This window comes from Poecilia reticulata, linkage group LG2 (genome assembly GCF_000633615.1).
Source record: "Poecilia reticulata strain Guanapo linkage group LG2, Guppy_female_1.0+MT, whole genome shotgun sequence".
Classification (NCBI taxonomy): Eukaryota; Metazoa; Chordata; class Actinopteri; order Cyprinodontiformes; family Poeciliidae; genus Poecilia; species Poecilia reticulata.
Window position 1 is genome coordinate 9097741 of NC_024332.1, and position 23871 is coordinate 9121611.

The 23871-nt window shown below is 39.0% G+C and overlaps 1 protein-coding gene across 5 annotated transcripts in view; it reads left to right on the forward strand.

The window, feature by feature from the left end:
- tns1a (tensin 1a) overlaps positions 1 to 23871 on the forward strand; it is an 80216-nt gene that overhangs the window by 30880 nt on the left and 25465 nt on the right. For 4 of the 5 annotated variants that reach the window (XR_001777490.1, XM_017309996.1, XM_008423546.2 and 1 more), the window contains 13 exons: positions 13695 to 13733; positions 14697 to 14738; positions 16628 to 16677; positions 17964 to 18126; positions 18208 to 18258; positions 18373 to 18495; positions 19345 to 19409; positions 19857 to 19940; positions 21691 to 21803; positions 21885 to 21945; positions 22057 to 22132; positions 22208 to 22337; positions 23775 to 23840. Coding sequence is in view for 4 of the 5 variants with exons in the window: in XM_017309996.1 (XP_017165485.1) it covers positions 13695 to 13733; positions 14697 to 14738; positions 16628 to 16677; positions 17964 to 18126; positions 18208 to 18258; positions 18373 to 18495; positions 19345 to 19409; positions 19857 to 19940; positions 21691 to 21803; positions 21885 to 21945; positions 22057 to 22132; positions 22208 to 22337; positions 23775 to 23840 (1063 nt within the window). In the remaining variant the exon portion in view is untranslated. Of the gene's footprint in view, positions 1 to 4947; positions 5287 to 13694; positions 13734 to 14696; positions 14739 to 16627; positions 16678 to 17963; positions 18127 to 18207; positions 18259 to 18372; positions 18496 to 19344; positions 19410 to 19856; positions 19941 to 21690; positions 21804 to 21884; positions 21946 to 22056; positions 22133 to 22207; positions 22338 to 23774; positions 23841 to 23871 lie in introns of those variants that run through there. The other variant, XM_008423563.2, reaches the window with a different exon arrangement.

Below are 23871 nucleotides of genomic sequence, written 5' to 3' on the forward strand. Positions count from 1 at the left end.
GAAACTGACAAACTGATCTTTGAATTTGACTAAACAAGTGTTTAATTAACATTGTATTTTTAACATATAACACCAACACTGGTATTCTAACATTTTTGATTATGCTCTCTAGATTTCGATTCATTCCCTAAAAGATTTATTATGGAAAGTATTTTTTTCCTTCCGTTTAATATTGTCTTTAAATGCTGCTTCTCTAAGATGCAATACAATTATTTTGCGGTAGTTTACTGCCAGTCGTCAGTCTTGATTGTGACAAGAGAAGAAGACATCAAATCAACTAGCCTACCATATTTTGGAATAACAGTATGTTACTGCTGAAATTCCGCCGTAAATTTACAGCCATTTCTAAGAGTGCAGTTTTAAGGTTAGACTGGGAGTCTAAAACTGTGAAACCCTGAGGTCAACAGTTTGTAATCTAAGCATCCTGACATTTTCATCCACGCTTGTGTGATGTGTGGAAACTGGGAGAGGCCTTTAATTAGATGTTTTGGAAATGATATGCTCTATAAAGTGGCGTWAGGGGACACATAGCTGGAACACTTTGGGCCGTTTAAAGCACCCTTTGTCTTGTCTTTATTCTCAAAAAGCTAAAATCGAGCTGGAGARCAGATAATTAYACAATGTTGATTGACACKAAAACAATACCATTCTACTTTACTACAGCTGTTATTTTAATTCACATAGTATGTAATACAAACTTATGACAAAACTGTATCTTTGATTCAGAATTGTACAGAACATTAGCATGACTGAAATGATACAGAACTTTATTAGTCATACCAAACACTCAAAACTCTTGTAATAGCACAATCAAAACCAAAAAAACGCGATTATTGTCTTTTTTAAATCAGTTTTGTAAGAAACGCCTCTGAGTTTYATTCACAGGATTGTACACAACCCAAACCAGAGCACACCAGCAATTTGCCTTTTAATTTCCAAAGCCTTTAATTTTTTTTTTTGCTCCACCCTTGACGTATATGACACTGAATATTGAACACCCTAACATAAAATTCTTGTAGAAAAAGTCTGCAGTTAAGTAAAGGAGAAGCACATTTAAGCAGTAAAAACTTATCTTAGGTTTAGTTTTCCCACAAGCTGGCAGCTAATGTTGYTGCTGAGCAATGAGGGGGTTTTATTGAGCCTACACTTCCACCTAACACAGCATAAAGTAGCAAAAATCAGTATCTAGAGAAAGGCGGCTGGTTKAGCAATACAAATGCAAATAATTTGTAACAAATTTTTACCTTAAGATGCARAAAGGACTATTTTTCCCATATTATTTAGGGTGCTTCTAGCTTGTTGATTAGCACACACTATAAATAGGATCAATATCTAAGTAGCCAGTTGGGACRTATAACAAATAGCGTGGAGCTGTTAAAACTTTAGACAGTAATTATTTGTAAGCCAAGAGATACAAAAAGATTTAGATAGAWGGACTACTTTGCCTTTAGATCTGAATTCAAGAATTGATATTATTAAAATGAATGTGCAAGCAAAACTATTATATTTGTTTCAGGCATTACCAATATAGGTTCCTCAAAACCATTTTGCTATCTGGGACAAGATCATATCAAGATTCWTTTGGGCTGGCAAAAAACCTAGAGTTAAATATGAAAYTCTTCAACTACMGAAAGATAAGGGGGGTATGGGTCTCCCAAATTTAAGACAGTACTTCTGTGCAGCCCAACTCAGGCATATTATATGCTGSTGCTCACCAGACTATATAGCTAAGTGGAAAGATATGGAAAAAGAGTTTGGAGGATACCCAATTCAAAGTGTTATTGGGGATGAAGATAGATATGAAAAAATCAAGAAATACATGGACTCAATTGCAATGTTTACACTGGATTTATGGTTCAAAACATTAAAARAATACAAGATAAAAAAAGAAATGAAAGTGCTCAGATGGGTAGCATATGATCGTGATTTCAAACCAACTATATATGATAAAGGGTTTAAACAAGGGATAAAAAAGGGGGTCACAGGATGGTACACACTTCAAACGTTTTCAAAAAATGAAGGATAAGTATAACTTAGATAAACATGAATTTTACAGGTACCTGCAATTAAGAGATTATTATAGAACATAAATCAGGTGGGATCCCTCTGTGGAAGTGAATGGTGTGATTCAAATTGTCATAAATTCACTCAGTGGAAMAAAAATTAAAATCATTTCTACTCTATATCAAAAACTGATAATGAATAAACATTTGACTAAATACATAAAAGAAAAATGGGAATCASAGCTTAACGTGACAATTTCAGATGACTATTGGTTAGATATGTGRAAAACACATCAAACATCCACCAAATCACGGATATGGAGGGAAAACAATAGATAGTCAAGAAATAGATATAGCATAGAAATAGATATAACGTCAAGAATAGATATAGCAGCATAAACTTGGGATGTTGGGKGAATTGTGGATCAGTGAAAGCCGACCATGCACACATATTTTGGAGCTGTCCTAAAATTGTCCAATTTTGGAAAAATGTGCATGAAACTGTGAAGAAGATTCTGGGTTATGATATTCCTATGAGCAGCATGGTACTGTATCTTTCCAATTTTAACAATATCAATGTAAGGGTGAAAGACAGGTATCTGATWAAGATAATGTTAATAGCTTGCAAGAAAGCTATTAGAGGGAATTGGGGAAAGACAGACCCCCCTTGTCAAGAACAATGGACTTGAATAATAAAAGAAATCTACATTATGGAAAAACTGACACATCGATTGAGACTTCAGCAAACACAAATAGAAGAAAAGTGGATGAAATGGACAACATTCAAGAYAAAGACATTCAAAAGACGGCGAGAACAAATAGAGGAAAAACTAGATATACCAGATAGGACAAAAAGCAAATAGAGGACCGGCTCCCAAGCAAACGTTTTGTGTTGTGAGATGTTTAAAGTGGAATGTTCAGATATGTAAACAAATTTGAAAAATTTCAATAAACAGTTAAATGAAAAAAAAGACAGTAATTATTTGTTATGGACATTGTTCTGAMTTTATAAGGAGAAAACTTGACATAAAGCTAAAGTGCTATCCTGTGTTCAAACTGGTTATGCTAAGTTACTTATCACCAGGCCAACATGGCGGACATTATCACCAAMGATAGTTTGTTTAGATAGTGGGTTGTGCAGCTGCTTCCCAACAATTATTAAATAGCAAGTGTCATTATGAGCTTAAAGGGTATATTTTTCATAACTTTGTTATTATGTCAAGAACATTTATAGATTCTGCAATTACTAATCCCAAAATCCCCTCTTCAGATTTACCCCTGAACAGGCACTCATAACTTATTTTTAGTAATGTTTGAATCTTTTCTCCATCTATGGTTCTTATTTTGATCAAATTTATCTTCTAAAATAGAGAAGTGGGGCGAGACCAAAAACTACACTAAGAACTCTACAGGGATGAGGAAGGTTCAGGAATGTTGGCATGGGAAAAAAAAGAAGGAAAAAAAAAAGTATCTATCCAAGCATGAAAGTAAAAAAGGTACGACRGTGAGGGAGAAACAGAAACGACAGGATATACACACATGCACACACTGAGAACAACCCGTGCAACACAGAAGGAACTCTGTTTCCCCGGTACAGACACGTCACTTCAAAGGGCCGCCGTCGCATACTTCCAWAGCAACACCCTTCAGCAGTACARACGYAACCCAGTAGCTGAGAGATAGTGTTGGCAGACAAATRGTATAAACGTTATAATAACCAGGCGCTAGCTGATGACTGATGGGCTAATTTACCTCCGTCATCATCTGGAGGTCAAGAACTAAGTTCACTTAAAGAGTTGAAAAACCCAGAGGGTGGCGACTACATAAATCATCCATCTGTCTTTTAAAAAGGAGAACGTCCTGGTGGTCTTTGCAACACGTATTTATGACTTTTGAATGCGTTTAAAAAAATACAACTGTTTTATTTTCACAACATGAATATTTCATTGTCAAACAGGCAATAAAGATATTAGGAGAAAAAAATTTAGCCTCTGAATTGTTGTGACCAAAACAAAAAAACTGATGTAAAAGATTAGCAATATGTTTACAAATACAACAATATGCACTATGGTGCAGATATGTTGTACACCCTTTTTATGTACCACAGTGGTGGCATCATGGTATGGGTCGGTTCTGTTTTGCTTGTATTCTTTGGTGGGTACATGGTCTCTTGTTTTTCTAGAGAAAGTGTTTTTTTGTGCTTGGTGAGTTTATATAATCATCTATCTTTGTTTTTTGGCAAGCAAACTGGCCTKGATACAGTCCTTCACTTTTCAGTCGGATAACATTTCTGATTAAAAATCATCTTTTATCTCTAGTTTTCTGAGAAACTAAATTGTGAATCTTCATTTGCAGTTTGCTATAAACTAGCCTGGCCATTGTCTTCAGTCCACACCTCCTTGGAGCAATTGTTTCTGAGGGTCCAGATTCTMTGGACGGAGTAAAGCATAGAATAAGGACTAGCCTCGAGCCGCAGTGTTATCTGCTAGTGCATCCAAACGTTTGCCAGAACAGTAAGGGAAAAACCCAAATCCAGCATGACYAACTGCCTTGTGGCCAAYCATGGCTCACCTGTCAGAAATGTTTGGGTTCAGCTTGGACATCAAATCTGACCCAACACAGCCCTCTGGTTGCTGAGAGTTGGACAAACTGCAGCGTCCATCTAGACCTAATCTGGAATCAGCATTTTGCTGACCTCATGATCTTTTTAACATTCCATCAAATTCATTATCAATTCAGTGAGTCTATATTTAGCCTGATTTGCTAAACTGAAACAACAACAGAAGAGTTGTAGRCTTTGCCTTTCCCCCTTCTCTGTAGCAGCTTCCAAAGAGACCTACGAAAGAAAGAAGGGAGGAGAGTGTGTTAGCAGAAGGAGGAATACAGAGGGATACAGTTACTGCCCCTGAACGACTTTTGCTCTCTCATTTTTTGTACCGTAGTCTTAAGGAGCCCCTAGCCACTTTCTTGGCCTTATATAGCGTCTTTTGAAATTTCTTGGCAGTTGTCGGGAGGAACCAAAGCCAGCAGTAAAACGAGTGCATCCTGGTCCAGTCCAGAGGCTGAGCAGACAAGCCCGCATTCACGCAGACTCAAGTTCAGTAGCTCTACTGGCATGCGTTTGAGATTACTGCTGTTGTTTGGAGTAAGGGGGAGGAGGAGGACCATCTCTCCATTACAGTACTCGCTTTCTTGCCTTGACTCTCTTAGAAGGGGTGTGAAGGCAGGGAGTATGTAAAGGTAGCAGCAAGGCAGAACGGGACGGCGCACAGCAGGCGTGCAGGTAAGAGTGTTTATGGAAAGTATTGTCAGCTTTGACAAAAGGTTTTCTGTGGGGTTTTTATATAAAATAGGTAAAATAGGCGAGAAAGCTGTATAGCATCGACCACGAGAGGCTCCTGGATATAAACAACCGCARAAGCTTCCTTTTTTCCTCGGGATGTTTTGAATGTGGGCTGCTCTGACTCAGCCATGGGAAAGTTTCTCCCATGGGAACGAGGCAGACTGAGTTCACAGGAGTTGCTGTTGGAGGCCGGGGGGAGCCTTTCGTGACCTGACGAGCGGTGATTTGTGGCAGCAGAGTCAGCAAGAGACTGGGAGCAACTGGTCAACACAGCAGGCAAACATGTGTTTTACCTTCTCCCGGGAAAATCTGCTGTCGCATTGCTGAGGAGGAATTTCATTCCCACTCTTTTCTTTGACGTCTCTTCTCATGCTTCTCTTCTTTTGAGAGAGGATGCTGGCGGTCAGTCACCTTTGACCTCAATCTAATAAAGGCATGGCAATAAAATATGATTGATTTCACTGAAAGGGCCAAAAGTTGAGAGAGACAGTTGTAACTCTAATCCTATCCTAATTCTTTGGCCAATGTTTTTTACTTAACCTCATCCTGATGCTGCACTTTTTCATTTGCCAAATCTCAAGGGCATTTGTTGCTTCACTTTAACTCCCCCAGAGATTTATATCATAACAGTTCCCTGCAAAGACTGAACAGCTTCATAAAAAGTGAAACATTAACAAAATTCGKTTAAAACTGCAAGCTCCTCTGGCTTGCAAAATATATGCTGAAAAACTGTTATGTAAGCATTTATGCTTAACTGCTGATTCACATCTGTCAATAAGTGAAGAATTTTTTTCTGTAACTTAACATATTCTGGTATATTTTTCTAAAGGCGGTCAGATCAAATGTAAACGTACACGTCAGGTTCTCAGCTCTTGTTGTTTTATTGAGTTTTTTGTAGCTTTGATGTTGGCYTGGAGTCGTTTCCCCTTCCTTCACCGTGTAATTAGTGGTCAGGCGAGAAATGGCATCCTGCCGTCGTCCCTAATTAAACCGGAACTGATGAGCTGTCCGAGACATGCCTATCAGCGCCTTCCAGTAATGACCAAAACATGCGCCGGTCCACAGAAGCCCGGCTGTTAAAAGTTTGACAAATTTGCAGACGTTTTTATTTCCCCACAAAGGAAATAGGAATCAGGTAGATTTCTGTCAGCTTGGTGCTAAATACTAGAAGTCTCCCATGACTGAATCACAGATCAAATKTCCTATGATTATATGYMGTCATGTTCGTCTTGCGTGAAATTTCGAGGCAGCCATTCAGATTTGGTGGTTTTCAACCTGTATCCAAAGTGAGCCACAATCACACATCTGATATTCATCATTTCCTTGTTTATTGGAGTGTTTTGTCATCTATCTAGTGATTTAAGCTGTAAACAGGGSTAAAACAGCCAAGCCAGAGCCWGCTCAGGGCTCACTTGATGATCAAATAGCTGCCTTCTCCATGATCTGCAGTTTTTGGCCTCTCGCGTGCYCACTACAGAAAGCCGCACTCGGCTCTCAAACCAAACAATGGCATGTCGGTTTGGAGGTGGAACAGTGTCAGTGCCTTTTGTTGGACGCAACACCGAGCTTCATAATAGCTGCACTACCATGGCAATTCGCTGCGATGAATCACGTTGTAAATAACTGCCTGTGAGCTGTGGCGAAGTTTGTCTGAACCGTTTAGAGGAGACGCGAACACTGCTTGTCACCAATTTCCATGCTTGCTTATGTAGTGTTAGCCATGTGGTAGTCATTTAGWTCTCATTTCAAAAACAAATCCCCGCTGGTGACATCCAAGAGCTTGACAATGGATYTGTGAAACAGACAATTTTGATGTGAAAAGAAAGAAAGCAGCCAAAGAGAGTTAGACCATGACCACACTAATGAGCGGGCCACCTCTGCAGCCCCTGTATGTCTAAATGTGTGAGGATTTGTGAGAAAAGATTTTTTACAAGCTTTTTGTAGTTTTCTGTTGTATCTGTCTGACTGTTGACACTCCATGTATGGCCTTCATCAAGGCCATTAGCGCTGGTCATTCTGACTTTTTACCAGCTTCTCATGCGTCTGGAGTTTTGGCCTTTTTCTGGTAGAACTTTTTAAATATCAGGAGATGTTTTGACAACTAACATTTTAAATTCATTTTATATAATTTAGTCTTAGCACACTGAGTTATGTTTGTTTGATCGAATCAGACTTAAGGTTGTGTATTGACTATAAGTATGTCATATGGGACTGAGTTACAGATGTAGTGGTAGAGGAAAATATGCTTTTCAAATGTATTCACGAATAGACTAATTTGGAGTCATATCCTGGAGAAAAATTCTCAAACAGGTGAATATTAGTGYTGCTGTCAATTCTTTGGTTAGTTTTTTGAAACATGATGTAGGTCTCAAAACAAAAAACAGATGAGATTTATGCCCACAATTTAACTACTTACTGGTCTAAATTTCCTGATCAATCATCTAAAACATGGACAGTTATGGAGAAAATATATGCATTTATACAAAAATCCAGTGTATTTATTGCCCAGTCATTACATAATGTTAGTAGACAATGAACACTTGTTATACCAACCAATTAGACAAAACAAAGACTCATGTTTTTGACTTTAAGTTAGTGCAATAACTCATTTCAAAACTTTCTCTTTTGAGATAGCTCTATCAGCATTAATTGAGTATTTTGCTCCTAGATTGAGGAAAATCAAATCTATAAGCAATCTCTGAAACTGCCTTTTTCTGTAACAATATCTCAAACATGTATTGCATGTTTGACATCATGTCAAGATGGAAAAGAACACGCACTCTGCCAATTTGCAAAGACCTCCAAGTAAAACAGAAACCCAGTCAATGTATAAATCCCTGCGCAGCGGACCCGGTTGAGCTTCAGTCCTTATTTGGCCCCGCGTTTAGAAAGAGAAGAATTTTCTTCCTTGGGCTCGCCGCCATCAGTGTGGTAGCAGCTCTTGTGTGGGCAGAAAGGAGCGCCTGAGGAATTCTTAGTGCGGTCGGACCAACGGCGGGCTTATTTAGTGGAACCCGTGAGATGATTTATGCACAGTGGCAAACGYATGCTTTTTCCCATCAGCTAGGGTCATGTTGATGTGCTAAGATCAGAGTATCGGTTGAGAAGGTCAAGGGGGCAAGAAATGTCTTGGAACACCACAGCTTTGGAGTTAAAACCTAAATATTAGGTAGAAAATATCAGTTAGAAAACTCCAAATGAAGACAAATGTTGTTGAAACGCACAGAGTAGATTGTCCTTTCTGAAATCATTTAAACTCTTGGAGATCCTGTATGAAAAGCACTAAAGTAGAAAGAATCTCACCTGAGAGACTTGACCTTTAGCGTTGAACAATGACCGGCCTTAACTCTCCTCTGTTTGGCCCCTAATGGGGCCTCTTATCCAGTCTAAGATTCCAGAAGCCCCCCTTGGGTCTTTCCTTTGACCTCTTGTTTTATTCCTTCTCAGACGCCCCTGTGRCCCAATGAGAGTATAAGCTCCCTGTTTGTGGTCTGCTAGTCACTATGCACTCCTGACTGGCTGGGAAGTAATTATGGAAAGTCCTCACAGTCCTTAAAGTGACAGAGTTTAGTGTTCTGTCTGCTCAGGTTATGACATGACATGTACAAGTTTTTTTTTTTTTACATCTGAAACAGAAAAGAATGTTGTCTTACTTACAAGATGTTCACAAGAAGATAGAAAATTCTAGAAAATATTTAGTTTAAAATATCAAAGTAAGATTCAGTCAGAGCTTCACAACCCATATAAGACACCGTACAGCAGTGGTCCCCAACCTTTTTATTACCGCGGACCGGTCAAGACTTGGAAAATTTTACTGCGGCCGGGGGTGGGGAGGTTCGTTGAGGCGGTGTTGGTGTTCCCTCTAAATCCTGAATATACCCAATTTGGGTTGTCTTGGAGTTTTTATCGCAACCTGTGGGGTTTTTCCTGTCTGGGAACGAGAATACGACCTGCTRAATGTGACAGGTAGCCAATCAAAAAGCGCGGTTATGTAAGAGCAGAGGGGAATCCCAAACAGCTGACATATCGCGCAACTGGGTCCGGTGGATATCGGAGATGATATGTGGAAATGTTTATTATTAAATCTAAAGGTCATTATTATGTTTATTCAGTTAAAAATGTTAACTATGAAAAAACAGTCACGCTTGTTTCTCTGCAATGAGACGGTCCCATCTGGGAGTGATGGGAGACAATGACACCCAAAGTGTTGCTTAGATCCACAGCCTGCTTGGTCTCCACGTGGCGAAGCAGCTTGAAGCTTCATTGCCTCATTAGCAGCCGGTCGCCACATGTTACGCAGAGCGGCTTGTAATGTGGGACTCACCTACCCGTCTGGGATAAATCCATTCTGCTTTCTCTTCTCTGGACCTTTTCCCCTTCGCAAAGAAACTTTCCAAAGACACCTGATCTGTTTCTTACTCATGTTGATGTTTGTGGGCTAAATGTTGGCTCGCAAGTAACCGAGAGAATCCGGTTAAAGGATTTTCAAAATAAAAGATCCTCCAGACTCAAATAATAYATAAAACGGAAATATTTCACTATTTCTTGCGCGGCCCGGTACCAATTGGTCCACGGACCGGTACCGGTCCACGGACCGGGGGTTGGGGAACACTGCCGTACAGGTCCAATCCTGTTTGGGCTGAAATACCCTTCATGAGAAGCTCCTGTTCCCATCTACCAGTGTCTGACATCAGTCTGAAACGTCTCACCTTCAGCTGTCAGAGATTTGAGGGGTTCCCAGGTATATTTTAGTCGCTTACCATGTTGCAAGCGACTTTTTCCTTTCTTTTTTCTTAACCAACTTCTGGCACACTAAATAATTGTGGTTTCTATGGTGGTGTTCAGCTCAGCCAGGTCGAGCTGAAGGAAATCATCCCCAAACCATGACACTTTCAGCTTCATGCCTCACAGGCACTATACGGTTCTTGTCCTGGAAGATAGTAGCTGCTTTATACCAAACCTAACCTCTGTAATGGTTTACAGATCATTCAGTTTTACTCTTATCTGTCCAAGGAATTTTATTCCAGTCCTGATCTTTGTCTGCTTTCTCTCTGGCAAACTKTAGCCTGACCGCCACATCCTATGAAGAGACCAAAGGTTTCCTCCTAACAAGCGTCCTTAGAAAAAGTTAAACATATCCTGTCGCCGGTAGTGAAATTCCTTGGACAACCAGGACTGAGCACGCTGCCGCATGTTTTATATGTCCCCACCTGTAGACTTACATTTTCTTAATAGTTCAATATTGTAGTAAGTGATATTAATTATGAATATGTTCAAATCTGTTAAAACACACAGACACTCATTAGGTGCCATGATTCACATGAGTGCACCTTTCTGCAGTCTCCTTGAAAAACACTACAGTTCCCTCCRCTCTTGTTTGGACATCTGGTAAAGATGTGGGAAAAWAAGTCTCAAATTATTTTAGCACTGGACCTTTGACCTTTGACCTTTGCTTGTTGCTTTTTGCACAGTCTGTCTGGATAGTCCAGAGTCTTGGGAACTCTCTTTTGCCCTCTTTGATTTCTTCCAAAGGTTTTCTGTACAGTTTACATCCTCAGGWAGAGACAGACCCACAGCATCACAGATCACCCACCATACTAAGTAGTGGACATAAATTGCTTTTTCGTACATCCAGCAGTTGTTTCAGGTCAGACTCTCCTGGAGTGTTTGTGGCTGAAAAACTCCAGGTTACCATTGCTCTGATTGCAGATAGAACCAGGTTTTGTCAAGTAGCAGAAATCTGTAGAAAGGTTCCGCTCTTTCCTTGGATCCCTTTYATCTTCGTCACCTTCTTGTACTGTTTCCGATATTTGTTCCTTTAGAGCAAGCYGCACACCAGCGACGACTTGTCGACCGACTCTTGAGTTTTGCACGTTGGCATGCTATGGGTGTGATTRCTTCTTATCCAGCWACTGGTACTGTTGATAACTTTGATTGCAAAGTCAAAGTCAATGAGCTCTTTGTTTTCCCACAGTAAATAATTACGGCAGCTTCCTTCCTGGCTGTGCCTGCTATCCGTTGATAGCGCACTCTCATCCCTGTGGTTGTAAATTGCCGTCAGCTCACAGCATGTTGGGATACCAGGTGTTATAGGCTCCTACTTAACTCTGTTTCTCTTATGAACTTCCCCTGTGCGTGTTTATCTGTACACACTTAAGTAAATACAATCAGATGGTAGCTATAAGTTGCCATAGAATACTTGTTTGTGCTCTATAATCAGTGATTTTAGGCACAGGGGGAGATCCAGACTATTAGGAGCCACTTACTTACCGTGGGTAATATAAGAAAACTTTTCTGACATCCAAATGGGCTGGTGATGGCCAGGCTGCTATTAAAAGATGCGTCATGTTGCATTGCAACATCAGGAAATCAACACCCTGCTAATTTAGAGGTGACAGTAAAATTAGGGTACAAGTGATACTTTTCCTAGCAACAGGAACTGGCTTGTGACTTCACACAGTGGTGTGTGTGCGGGGGTGCGTGTGTGTGTGTGTGTGTGTGTGCGTGTGTATGCGTGTGTGTGTGTGCGTGGGCGTGCGCGTGTGTGGGGGTGTGTGTGTGTGCGTGCGTGTGTGTGTCATTTAACCTCTTTTGTTGGGACCCTACACTGCTGTTTACAAAAAACTTGCTATGCAGCAAAACATAGCGGAGAAAGGACAGTGGTTGCAAAAAAGAGAGCAAAACACACAAGAGTACACCGCAAAAAGAGCAGCTGTTGGAGAAGGATGCAGACCAGGGGGACCAAGAAAGGCTTTGCTTTAAAAATGTTTTTGTATCTTTGGTATTTATAAGCTTTAAGTTTTYAYATAGTCTGTCCTTTAAATATTGGCTTTATATCACTTACTGTTAAACATATGGTGTTGGCTACTAATCAGCAGTATTAAAGTTWTGACTCTAAATATTATAATTATCTCTCAGATAATTTTCCAGATGACAGAAATCAATAAAAAGGCCTAAACTAATTCTAATTTTGTCGCACAAGAGTTTTAAACTCTTATCATACCGCCCTAGCAAATTAGCTTGCTTGCTAGTGCTAGCTTGTACAATGAACGAAGGGAAACGCACTCAAAACCCCCATTTTTGTGTATTGGATGTGCGATACTGCATGGGTTGGGTGTGCTTTACATATTCTTTGTGAGGTACCTACATACTTACTAACAGACACATATTATACCTAGCAACCAGTAGAGTACCATGTACCCAACACCTTCATTCCAGCTKTCTTTGTTTTTTAAGCATGTTAGAGATAAATCTTTCACTGACAGGAAGAAGGAAGAGCTTCCTGTCTGCCAGTTGAACTCACTCCCACTTTCCGCTGGACTCAAAATCTGTGGCGGACAGCAAATTGTTTTGACAAGAACCATAATCGTGGAGTACCACAGGGTTCAGTGCTTAGGCCAATTCTTTTTACTATATATGCTTCCAGATGGCATGGGATTATTTCCACAGTTGTGCTGACTATATCAAATCCATAAGTCCCAATGTCTTGAAGAAATAAAAGCCTGGATGAATCAAAAATGTTCTGCATTTAAATTCTGAGACAGGAGTTGTCATCTTGGGATCAGACGTGTTTTTTAAAGTGAAATTTGTCGCTGACCTCACCAGTCTGACTCTCCTCGCTCATATTTTCACTTGTTTTTGTGACTCCACAGTAGTGCCACACCACACTGTGAACTAGGTAACTCTCTGCAGGAGTGAGGCTTTTAGGTCAAAATATTTGATTAATCTGCATTATGTAGTATTAATGYGTTAAACTTTTTAGATTAATATCATTAATGTTGACAGCCTTAAATGTAGCTACAGGCAATTAGCTACATTGCCTGTAGCTAATGTTACTCTCTTCATCTACAGATTCTTTGTTAATAAAGGCTTTTCCGTATCCAGAGCATCATTACCTGCTTCCATTTGGGTCTGGAAAGAAAARAAAGATAACATTCCATATAAAATAAATGAAACCAACACAGTAAAATTGACAGATTTAAAGCCATAAAGTGACCTAATAATTAGTGCGAAACAGATTGAAGCAACAAAGTTGACATATGGAGGCTTGTTTTAGAGATCTGTAGGCAGCTGGTTTTGCTTTAGCCCCGTTTGTTTTCCTCAAAATAATAGCTTCTAAAGTGAGGCTGGAAGCCCCCTCTAAAGGGCACAGATGGGGGGGCCGTGGAAAATCAAGGCAGGATTATAGAGTAAAATTAAAGCAAATTAATGTGATTTTTGTTGAGAAAATAAACAGAAATGTCCACTGGTGCTGTTGTGTTGAGCTTATGTTTTCACTGTTGGCTGTTTCTGTGACTTGTCTTTACGCTCCTGCTCTCCTCACTCATCAGCTATCTTTTCATCTTCAGGTCACTACATCATGTCAGACAGCGACCAGCTGTGAGCCGGTGAGTACGAAGCCCCAGCACAAGTTCATCACCAATCCTGAGATCTTTGAGGAAATATTCAGACAGTTACTGGTCTCGAAATCCTAATCCAGGAAAGGACTTTCTGGAATTGTAGTTCAAATGGGTCAAAGGTCGGCGTCTATAAGCTTGAGCGCTTCCTCCTGTCTGCTCAGACTGAAGCGTACAAAGTGTGTTCAGCTTAAGAGGTGATGAAAGTGGTCGGGATGTGGGCARAGATGAATATGAAGATATTGGGATGATTATGATCTATAATTTTGACACATAAGGTCTGTCATACCTACTAAAACTTAGATATAAAAAACTTTAAAGACCAGTTGATAGTCATCTACGATGAAAACAGATTTAGTCCACCAATTATGATAAAGACCTTCATATTTGAAAGAGTGGAGGCTTTTTAAACTGGTCATATGGGTAGATGCTCAGGGCAGCAATAGAGGGGGCRAACTCTTCTCTAAAAAGACACATCCTTAGTTCCAAGTGTCTGAAGGAACTTCAACACCAATCTACAGGAGGAGAAAGATGAGCTTCAGCCAGAGCAAATTGTTTTTCTGTTTCCTAAGGGTTGCAGAAAATGAKTTATGCTYTGTGGCGCAAAGACTTGACTCATTTTCATTTTAATGAGCTGGAAATTGAAGTTTTCCTTCTCTTCCATGAAAAATGTAAGCTCACCAAATGGTGGACAGTGAATGGAAGACCAGCAGATTCATCAATCTTCCAATTTCTAGGCTTTTGGCATGAAAAGTTGTGTTTTCTGTTCTTTATCTTTAACATTAGCTAGGAATTGGATGACCAAAGTAGAAGTTCAGCGACAAGAAATTTGAATTTTTTATTCCAATTCCATTAATTTTTTTGTCTTCTTTTCTTTTTTAACCTGAACATGTTGTCTGTTCCTTGTGGTGAAATAAAGTCGGTGATCTGCTGACCCTTCCTCTGTCTCTGCAGCCTCCCACTCCACAGCTGCCGCTAAAGCATGTAGATACTCCGGTAAGTCTTTTCATTCATTAATGCTCCTGCTGTTAGTGCAACTCTGATCTGTGGAACAAGTATTATGCAAAACTTGTGTTTATTTGAACACATGGCTTGAATGATTGGCATCCGTCCTTCCATCCAGTTCCTCTGGTCTGACCTAAGTCTTCCTGTTGGAGTAATTTATCATGTTTAAAACTCATTTAAATCTATCCAGATATTAAATAAATACTAATTTCTGACATGATCTGAGGTGTTTTCCTGATCTTTGTTTCCATGAGAAGTGCTGCTAATGTGGAAGGAAAACTGTTTATTTAAAGCAGAAGGCAGAAAAAACGGAACATTTGTTAAAACACAATTTTCTTCCCTTTTTTTTCTCCAGAGTAGRSCAAACAGACATGAAAGTGGCGCTGATGTCTCGCATCCCTTGCTTTCTCTGCCTTCGTTTCTCATGAGTCAGCGTTTGTGTCAGATGTTACCCGAATAATTAGATCAACAATGACTCAGAGCAGCAATATAAACACAGATGGTTCAGAGTTCCTATAAAAGCTGTTCACCAGCTTTTATAGGAACTCACACAAAACTCTGCAGAATAATAATAATAACAATAAAAAAAGACTCCGTAATTATCTTCTTTCTTTCATTCTCAGCAACAGGAATTTACAAATGGTGACTTTCATTTTCTCTCAAAAAGAAGCTCAAATTAATTTATTTTGATATTTCCTCCGAGATATGCTCAGTTTTTCATTCAAAGTATCAGATCATTCCTCGGGGGRRKGGGGTTGGTATGTCTGTGGAGAAGGTGGAGGTTTTGCAGGATGTGTCCATGGCGGTTTGGTGCTGAAACGGCCCGTCGTGACCATGACGGCTCCACTGAGGCCAGATGACCCAGACTTTAATTCCAGACGCTGTCGACCAAAACGAAACTCGTCAGACAGGGAAAACATCGGGACGCTGGTTTTTCCTCTCACATTCTCCGCATTCTTAATCAGTTTCTCCACACTGAGGCGTAATTCAGATGGAATATGGAGTTGAAGGGGAATATCTACAAAAAAGGAGGGAAGAAAAGTTCAAATAAATGCAAAGCAAAGACAGAGAAGGCAGGAGACGAAATGCAGCATGATGTATCAAATTATCACTAATCAAGATGGGCTGAATCAGTGGCGGTTCTGGCAGGGCCGTGCAGAGACCACTAAAGGGGCAGGTGCTCAAAAAAAAAAACTTATTTCCAATTTGGGCCCATATTAAGATCAGGAAAGAGCTGGTTGCACCAAAATGTATTGATAAAACAACTGCAAAGATATTAATAAATAGCTGTGTCTGCATAAAATCTGAAAAGTGATCTTTGACTTTTCTCAGGTTATGTTTGATTATTCTAAACATTAGGTGGCAAATACTTTTGCATAGCAGCATTTTCTTTTTTTTTTTTCGCTTGTATTTTGTTCCGTATATTTTTAACATTGTGAGTAATACYCTAACCCTACCCATGTTTCTATATTTGCTTCTGATGCCTGTTTTGTCTCTATTTATTGTAGTTCACTTAAAATATATGAGCTTGTATTAATGGCATTTGTACAGYGTTTGCATASAGTTTTAAACGGAAAAARAAATTGTGATATTATTATTATTATTAAACACATTTCCTAATTGTTCAAATTTCAGGGATTTTTTCATTTTTTGTCAGCTGGATATTTTATTTTATTTTATTTTTTCAAACAATTTCCTCCATCTTTACATTTAGTRCTTAATATTTCTGAGACTTCATGTTTTYRTGCTTCTTTGTTCCAGTTTTGACTCTTTATTGACTCTCACCTACCAACCAGGCTGTTAGTACATATAATCACCAGGTGACACAACATGATGTTTGCAGATGAATATTTTCTCTCCTGTCCTTCTGTTTCCCTTAGGGATCTACGAGGTCCTGCAAAAGTGTGGAGATTCGGAGAAAGCAGTCAGGGTAAATATTCTATATTCATGTTATCCAGCATATTCCAGTGCCTGCTTCTAACAATTTTTCAACATTTAATAATTAACTGCACTTTTTCCTCCCTGTGGTGTAAATATGACATAAGACTATTTGTAGAGTAGGCTTTCCGTTCTCTTCAAATAGGAAATACTGAGAGCATGGTAATTATGCAAGGCAGCTGTGTGTTTATCTTCAGGAAATTAGAACAAAACTCACCTAAACGTGCCCTCATCATAGTCAGAGTAATAAAACTACTGGAACTATGGCAAATAAATATAGCATATTAACAGGAAAGGTGGTAATAGGGAGATTGTTTCACCAAATTCCCATAGCAACCACTGAACTTTGAACAAGGAAAGGTTGAGACCAGCTTTAACAAAAAAAAGTGGGAATAATAATAAATCATTTGCAACATATTTTGTYAAATTTGAAATAAAAATCTGAAAAAGAAATCTGAAATGATACCATACCCAAACCTAATGGTCAAATGTGGATACATTTTTTAAAAATCTAATTTTAGTCGGCGAGAGCTCAAGATTCGACACGTTCAAATGACAAACTCAACTGTTGATGAACTGAGCGACGCTGTGAGCTCTGGAGGATCCACGCTGCACAACATGGTCCAAGAGGCCTGCACCTAGAAATAACATAAAAMCCACCTGATTTTAATTGGAGAAAGTGTGGATAAATCCCAATCACCACAGGTCGGAATTGACATGTTTCCATTTAGCAGATTTATTTTTGTAATTCAAATTTGCGCTATTTTATAAGCAATTGCAACACAGTTACTAGCAATATCTGCATGCTAACTGGTAAGCATGGCGGAGTATCTGTGCTGCTGTGGGTCTGTTTCTTTTCTAAAAGCTTTTGTTAGAAAGACTCTGAAGTATCCAAACATTTTTTGCAAAATCTGATTATCTCTCTGTGAAAACTGAAAAAGCGTTGTTATGCGTTTCAGCAGGACTTGGGGCTAAACAGGCAGGGATCTTCCACCACCATGGTCTAGCTAGGATGCCTCCCGGATGTTTCTTCTCATGCCCACCGGTCATTAAAGCATTTGTGCTCAGTGGAAGAAGCTGCATGTTATCAGCAGTGGTCGTGTCAACAGTCAGTGTAGGAATGTAAACCGTAGCCTTTCCAAGAAGCACATGGCTGAGCTGTGGGAGTTTAGATTTGATCAAGTGGATGTTTGACATCCATTCCCAAGAGGAATGGAGGATTTTCCYCAAAGATGTCACAGCAACTGAGATTTAGATGTCTGTGTCTCCGCCGCACAGTGTGCTTCAGGCCATGGAGGAGAGCTATGAGGTGGACCTGGTCTACATCACTGAGAGGATCATCTCCCTCTCCTTCCCCGCCGCGGCCGACGAGCGCAGCTACACCAACAACCTCAAAGAGGTGGCCACCATGCTGCGGTCCAAGCACGGCGAACACTACCTGGTGAGACGAGTTCAAGCCCAGAACCCGTTCTCTGCCGAGCTGACCCGCTTTAATGTGTCGTTCTTGTCTCATTCACTTCAGGTGCTCAACCTGAGCGAGCAGCGGAACGACTTAACCAAGTTAAACCACAAGGTACGAACACGGTTTGGTGGAAGCAGAAGCCGTGCGTTTGAGAGGAGTGAAGTGAAATGTGAAAAGTGAAACTGGCTCTTGCTTTCTGAATGATTTCTGATTGATCCGGCTCAGGTACTGGAGTTCGGCTGGCCAGATCATCATGCTCCGGCGCTGGACAAGATCTGCAGCATGTGCAAAGCCATGGACACGTGGCTGAGCGGAGACCAACGCAACGTCGTGCTGCTGCACAACAAGGTGACCAAACACTCAGGGGTTAGAATAGGAAGAAAACACTGTGAAAATACAAGGAAGCTAGAAAATAAATTCATAAAAACATTTTTTATGAATGTTTACATTCATAAAACATTATGAATACATATTTTTTTTAAATTCAAACATTTTCATGAATTTATTATTACATATAGCCTTGCATATCCCATTAGAACTAATTTTACTTAACTTACATAAACTCCAGACTTTATTTTCCTGACATTAAATCAGAATARCTTTCAAACAATGTTTAGATTATTGAAAATAAAACACTAATTTAAAAAATAAATTTGTTTTAAACCATTTTTGAGATCTGAATAAACTTCTGTTTTAGATCAGCTACAATTAAAGAAGTGTTTATTGTTTTATTAGTCTGGATGATCAGAGTTGTCTTATTGCTTTCTAAGATAACTAAGTGATTTGGGAACTGGCTTTGAAAGCTTCTAATTGGTTAATTGAAAACATCAAACAGAAATGGAGGTACACCTGTAGATGTACTTTAAGTTACTCCTCAAACACACTGCTTCCTGCCTGGTGTGACATCATCAAGTTTCCTGCCGAGYCCATTTTCTACACTGCAGATTTTTGGGGGGAACAAACTCTTCTCACTGTCATACCTTTAACACTACACAAAGATATTTCCCTTGACTTTCAGTCGGTGTGTCTGGATGCGTTCTAAGATTTATAGTTTTCCTCTAAGTCCCCTCAGAGTGCAGAAAACTCACACRCTCTCTCTCATTCACGTTCATTGTAATCCTTCTCTGAACCTTCAGGAAGTTGTTCCAGTATTTCCAACATGAACTCCGTCTTCTTGTGTGTTCTGTGGTTTTGCAGGGAAATCGAGGTCGAACAGGTGTAGTGGTGGCTGCGTATATGCACTACAGCAACATATCTGCAAGGTACGCAACATGTTATCACTGCACCTGTGTTACTTTCTAAGCTTCTGTGTAAAGTTCACAATGCTACGGTAAAAGATTTAAGGCTGTTGCTTTTTGAAAAACTGTCATTTGAGTACTTTCATCTTCCAAACCCCCTTTTTTCCAGGTGATGTGAGGACAGGAGTAACAATCCATCAAACGAAGGTCTTGAATATTAAACACCGATGTGATATTTTAGCTTAGCAGTCCGTCCTAGCTAGTTTATTTTCCTGGCATTGTGAAGGAAAAATGTCATCCATGTTTAATACAACCAGATGTTATAAAATGGGCCCCAGCCAGGAGGACTTACAGCCAAGGGGTATTTTTTATAAAGTTGTGAAAAGATTTTTGCTTGTCTTATAGAACAAAAAGGAYGATTTTGAATTTAAATCWRGAATAATAACATCTATGTGATTTCATGCCATGCAGTGCTGACCAGGCGCTCGACCGGTTCGCCATGAGGCGATTCTATGAGGACAAAGCTCTTCCTGTTGGTCAGCCGTCACAGAGAAGGTAAATTATTAACTCCCTTCCTTTTCTATAACTACTTTTTATAATTAATTCCACTGAAGACTTAACATGAAGACTCTCTTAGATCAGCAGAATGAGACATCCTGCACATTCTGAAAGGCAGTTTAAATTCTTTTGTTTCACTGAAGAAACAACCAAGAAAAAATTATTTCACCACTTTTAGCACTTTTTATATTTAAATGTTTTTCTTCCTCAATGAAATGTTGTTTTCATACCAAGATAACCTGAGTAAACTGAGGAATTGTGAAATCAAATATATTTTTACTGTTTATGTAATTTTATTACATGACAAATTTTCTTTTACTTTTTCTTTTTAGATAATTTTAATGCAAACATAAACCTAAAAAATAAACCTTACATGATTCATGTTCATCAGTGGAATAAAGCTAATTTATTTTAATTACATACTCCTTAGGTTTATGCATTTAGTGTTATTAAAGCATGGTTATATTAAATTAATAAAGAATTAATAAAGAGTGTATTTCTTTCAAATACATAAAGTATATTATTTGAATTGCATAGCAATCAAATTGCCTATGCAAATAAAATTGCATACATTTCTTCAACTTAGAAAGTTCTTTCAGAGGGAACCACAAAGAGAACCAATTAACCAGACAAAAAGTTAGCTGTGCTAACCCTAAAGCACTAATCATAACTATTAGTTCCACTAATGCCAAAAGTGCTACATGGTATTTGGTGGAAGCTCATACTAAAGCACTGAAAGTTAAATTCATGTTGATAACCTGCCTGTGTCACTGTCACAGCATGTGTTATGACATAGTATATTGCTCTCAATGTTTTCAAAGTTAGCAAAAATGCTAACGCGCTAAATGAAGAATTAGTGCCACTATTAGCGCATTCACAGAAGTCTACCCACCATTGATGAGAACCATTATCCTCTAATGGAGAAAGAACACAGAACAGTGGTGAATCTGCCCAGGAGTGATCAACCTACAAAAATTATCCTAAAGAAAAAACAAGAAAGGTAGACTTTTTTCTGCTCTCTTCCAGAAAAGTCCACCTTTTCTGGAAAAGAGCATTGAATTTGCTCGATGATCCATAAATATCTAAATTGCATCTTTGTTTCACCAATATTTTGGGTAAAAATTAATAGCCATCATATTATAGCTGTGGCTCCTTCACTCTTCGTCTTGCTGCTTCCATGACATCTCGGGTCAGGCTAATTGAACTTCCCAGAAACCAAAACATCTGGTCACTGACAGGAGAACAAGGAGAATGTGTGTACATGCAGACCTGGAGGTCAAGGTTACCTTTGATGCAATCATTATTAGCATCGTTAACAATCAAACTATACTAACTCAACAGACACCTAGCAGCCCACCGTACACATCCATCTATTCCATCGGATCCTAAAGAGGATAAAGCTACGTTATACTGAGACTGAAACCGGGTTAGAATTTAAAAGGTAATCCAACTGATATAGGGAAGAACCCTAAAACATGGAGGGAAGATAGTTAATATACGAAAATTGTGTTTTTGCCTCTGAGCCAACGAGACAATGGTGTTTCTAAAGTCTTGAGTCCAATTTTGTTTGTTTTTCTTATATATTTGCACATTTTTACTGGAATATATAAAATTGGTTTCTTAATGTTGCCCTGGGCAGCTGCCTATAAAACTGACCCCATTTAAAACTACCGCCTACTGTGAGTGGAGAAGGGGGAGCTGTGTGGAGCCTTGGGGCAGACTGAGGAAGCCTATGGTATGTCTGCAGGTATGTGCAGTACTTCAACGGCCTCCTGTCTGGACACATCAAGATCAACAACAAGCCGCTCTTCCTGCATCATGTCATCATGCACGGCATACCCAACTTTGAATCCAAAGGCGGTGAGTTTCCCAGCCAAAGGTCTGCAGGAGAGACGCAGCTTGTCACCATGTCTCATTCGTCTTGTTGCCGTTTCCTGACAGGATGCCGGCCGTTCCTGAAGATCTACCAGGCGATGCAGCCAGTCTACACATCCGGAATCTAGTATGGAAACTTTTCTTCCAGTTCAGTGTGGTTTGGCTTTGAGTCTGCAGAGAAACTAACACTTGATGTGATTCCCAACTGAAAGAGCTTTACTGTCTTTGGCTTTGGCAGCAATGTACAGGGAGACAGCAACACCAGTATCTGCATCACCATAGAACCTGGGCTGCTTCTGAAAGGAGACATCCTTGTAGGACTGCAATCTTTTTATACTTATATTGTTCTATTCCATATGTTGTAACAATTCATATTCTGTTCTTTGTAGCTGAAATGTTACCATAAGAGGTACAGGAACCCAACCAGAGACGTGGTGTTCAGGGTCCAGTTCCACACCTGTGCCATCCACGACCTTGGGGTCGTTTTTGGGAAGGCCGAGCTTGATGAGACCTTCAAAGGTGTTATTATCTGTTATTAATAGTGAAATTATATGCATGAGTCATAAAACAATTTCTCTTTGCATGTTAAAAAAAGACACTTGGACATAAAGATCAAAGTCAAAGGCTTAATTTTGTCTGACTGCAGAAGACAGGATGCCTGGAGTTTCATAATCAACAGTGCCCTCTGCTGGTCAAACTGTACTATTGAAAAGCTAATTGTTCCATAAAGTATAAGTGATTTTATTTGGCTTTACAATTTTCATTAAAATTATGCAATGCTATATATTTATGTATAATAAATTTTAAATTAAAATTATTCCAATTTAGTTTGAAATAAATTATTAAGATATGTATTTTTTACATTCTTTCTCAAATGTATTGACATTTCTTCTTACGTTTTCAATAAAAATAATTTAGATATGCAATTTTAATCAAATTTTACATATAACATTTATAAAACCTATTTCTATATATCGATATGATAATTGTCTGTAATGAACAATAGCTTCAAATTAAGATAACATTAGCAAAACATGGACATTATAATGCTAATTGTTTTTTAGGACAAAATAAAATAAGGATCTTATGAGGACACATGTTTTTTTCTTCTGTATTTAAGATTTATTAGGATTTTAATGGAACCAAACAAAATACTGTTCTTTCGAATAAAGAAATCATAAAGATGAAGATTAAAAGAATGGTTATGCAATTATAGCTTATGTTTTTCCCCTTCAGTGCAGCTAAATTAAATGACAACCTTTAATTCTAATTGTATATTTATATGAAGAGGAAAAGCAGTCATTTTCTGCCATGCCACATTTTATATCTCACAATCAAATTATCTACCATGTCGTTAATAATGGGAGGATTCCTTTATGTTTCTGCCGTGTCATCCAACATCTACTTCCTGTTTATGACAGCCATGGGTAGCATCAGCATCTGATGAAATTCCACTGTTCATAGCCTGACTGATTCACTCTAAACTAGTAGATGGTTAACACCTAATTTGAATTTTTTGTGACATTTCAACAGTTTGCTCAAAATTCGTGTGACTATTTGATGGAAACGTAGCTAATGAATATTTTATATCACAAGGTGGAAATTTAGCCAACTTTTATTTAAATAATTGTCTATATTGAGCCACATTTGATTTGAGTTTTTGATCACAGATTTAAGATCCGTCTTTAAATAGGACACTCCATTAGGCCAAGAGATTCAGGTCGTGAAGCAGCAGACCAGACCAGACCAGACCAGACCAGACCAGTGCACCTCTACCAACATGTCTGACTGAACTCAGACCTAAAATGTCCACAGAACATTTGATGACGAGAAGCGTTTGGCTCTTTATGTCCCAACATGTTCTGAATCAATTATGGTCATACCTCACCAGTGTTATTAGCTTTCATGCAGTTCTAGACAAAGATGCATGTTGCCTTCTGCTGTGTGTTTGGACAGATGAAAGGTTCCCAGAGTATGGGAAGGTGGAGTTTGTTTTCTCCTACGGACCAGAAAAAATCAGAGGTACTCCAACTTTTTAACCACTTTGAATAAA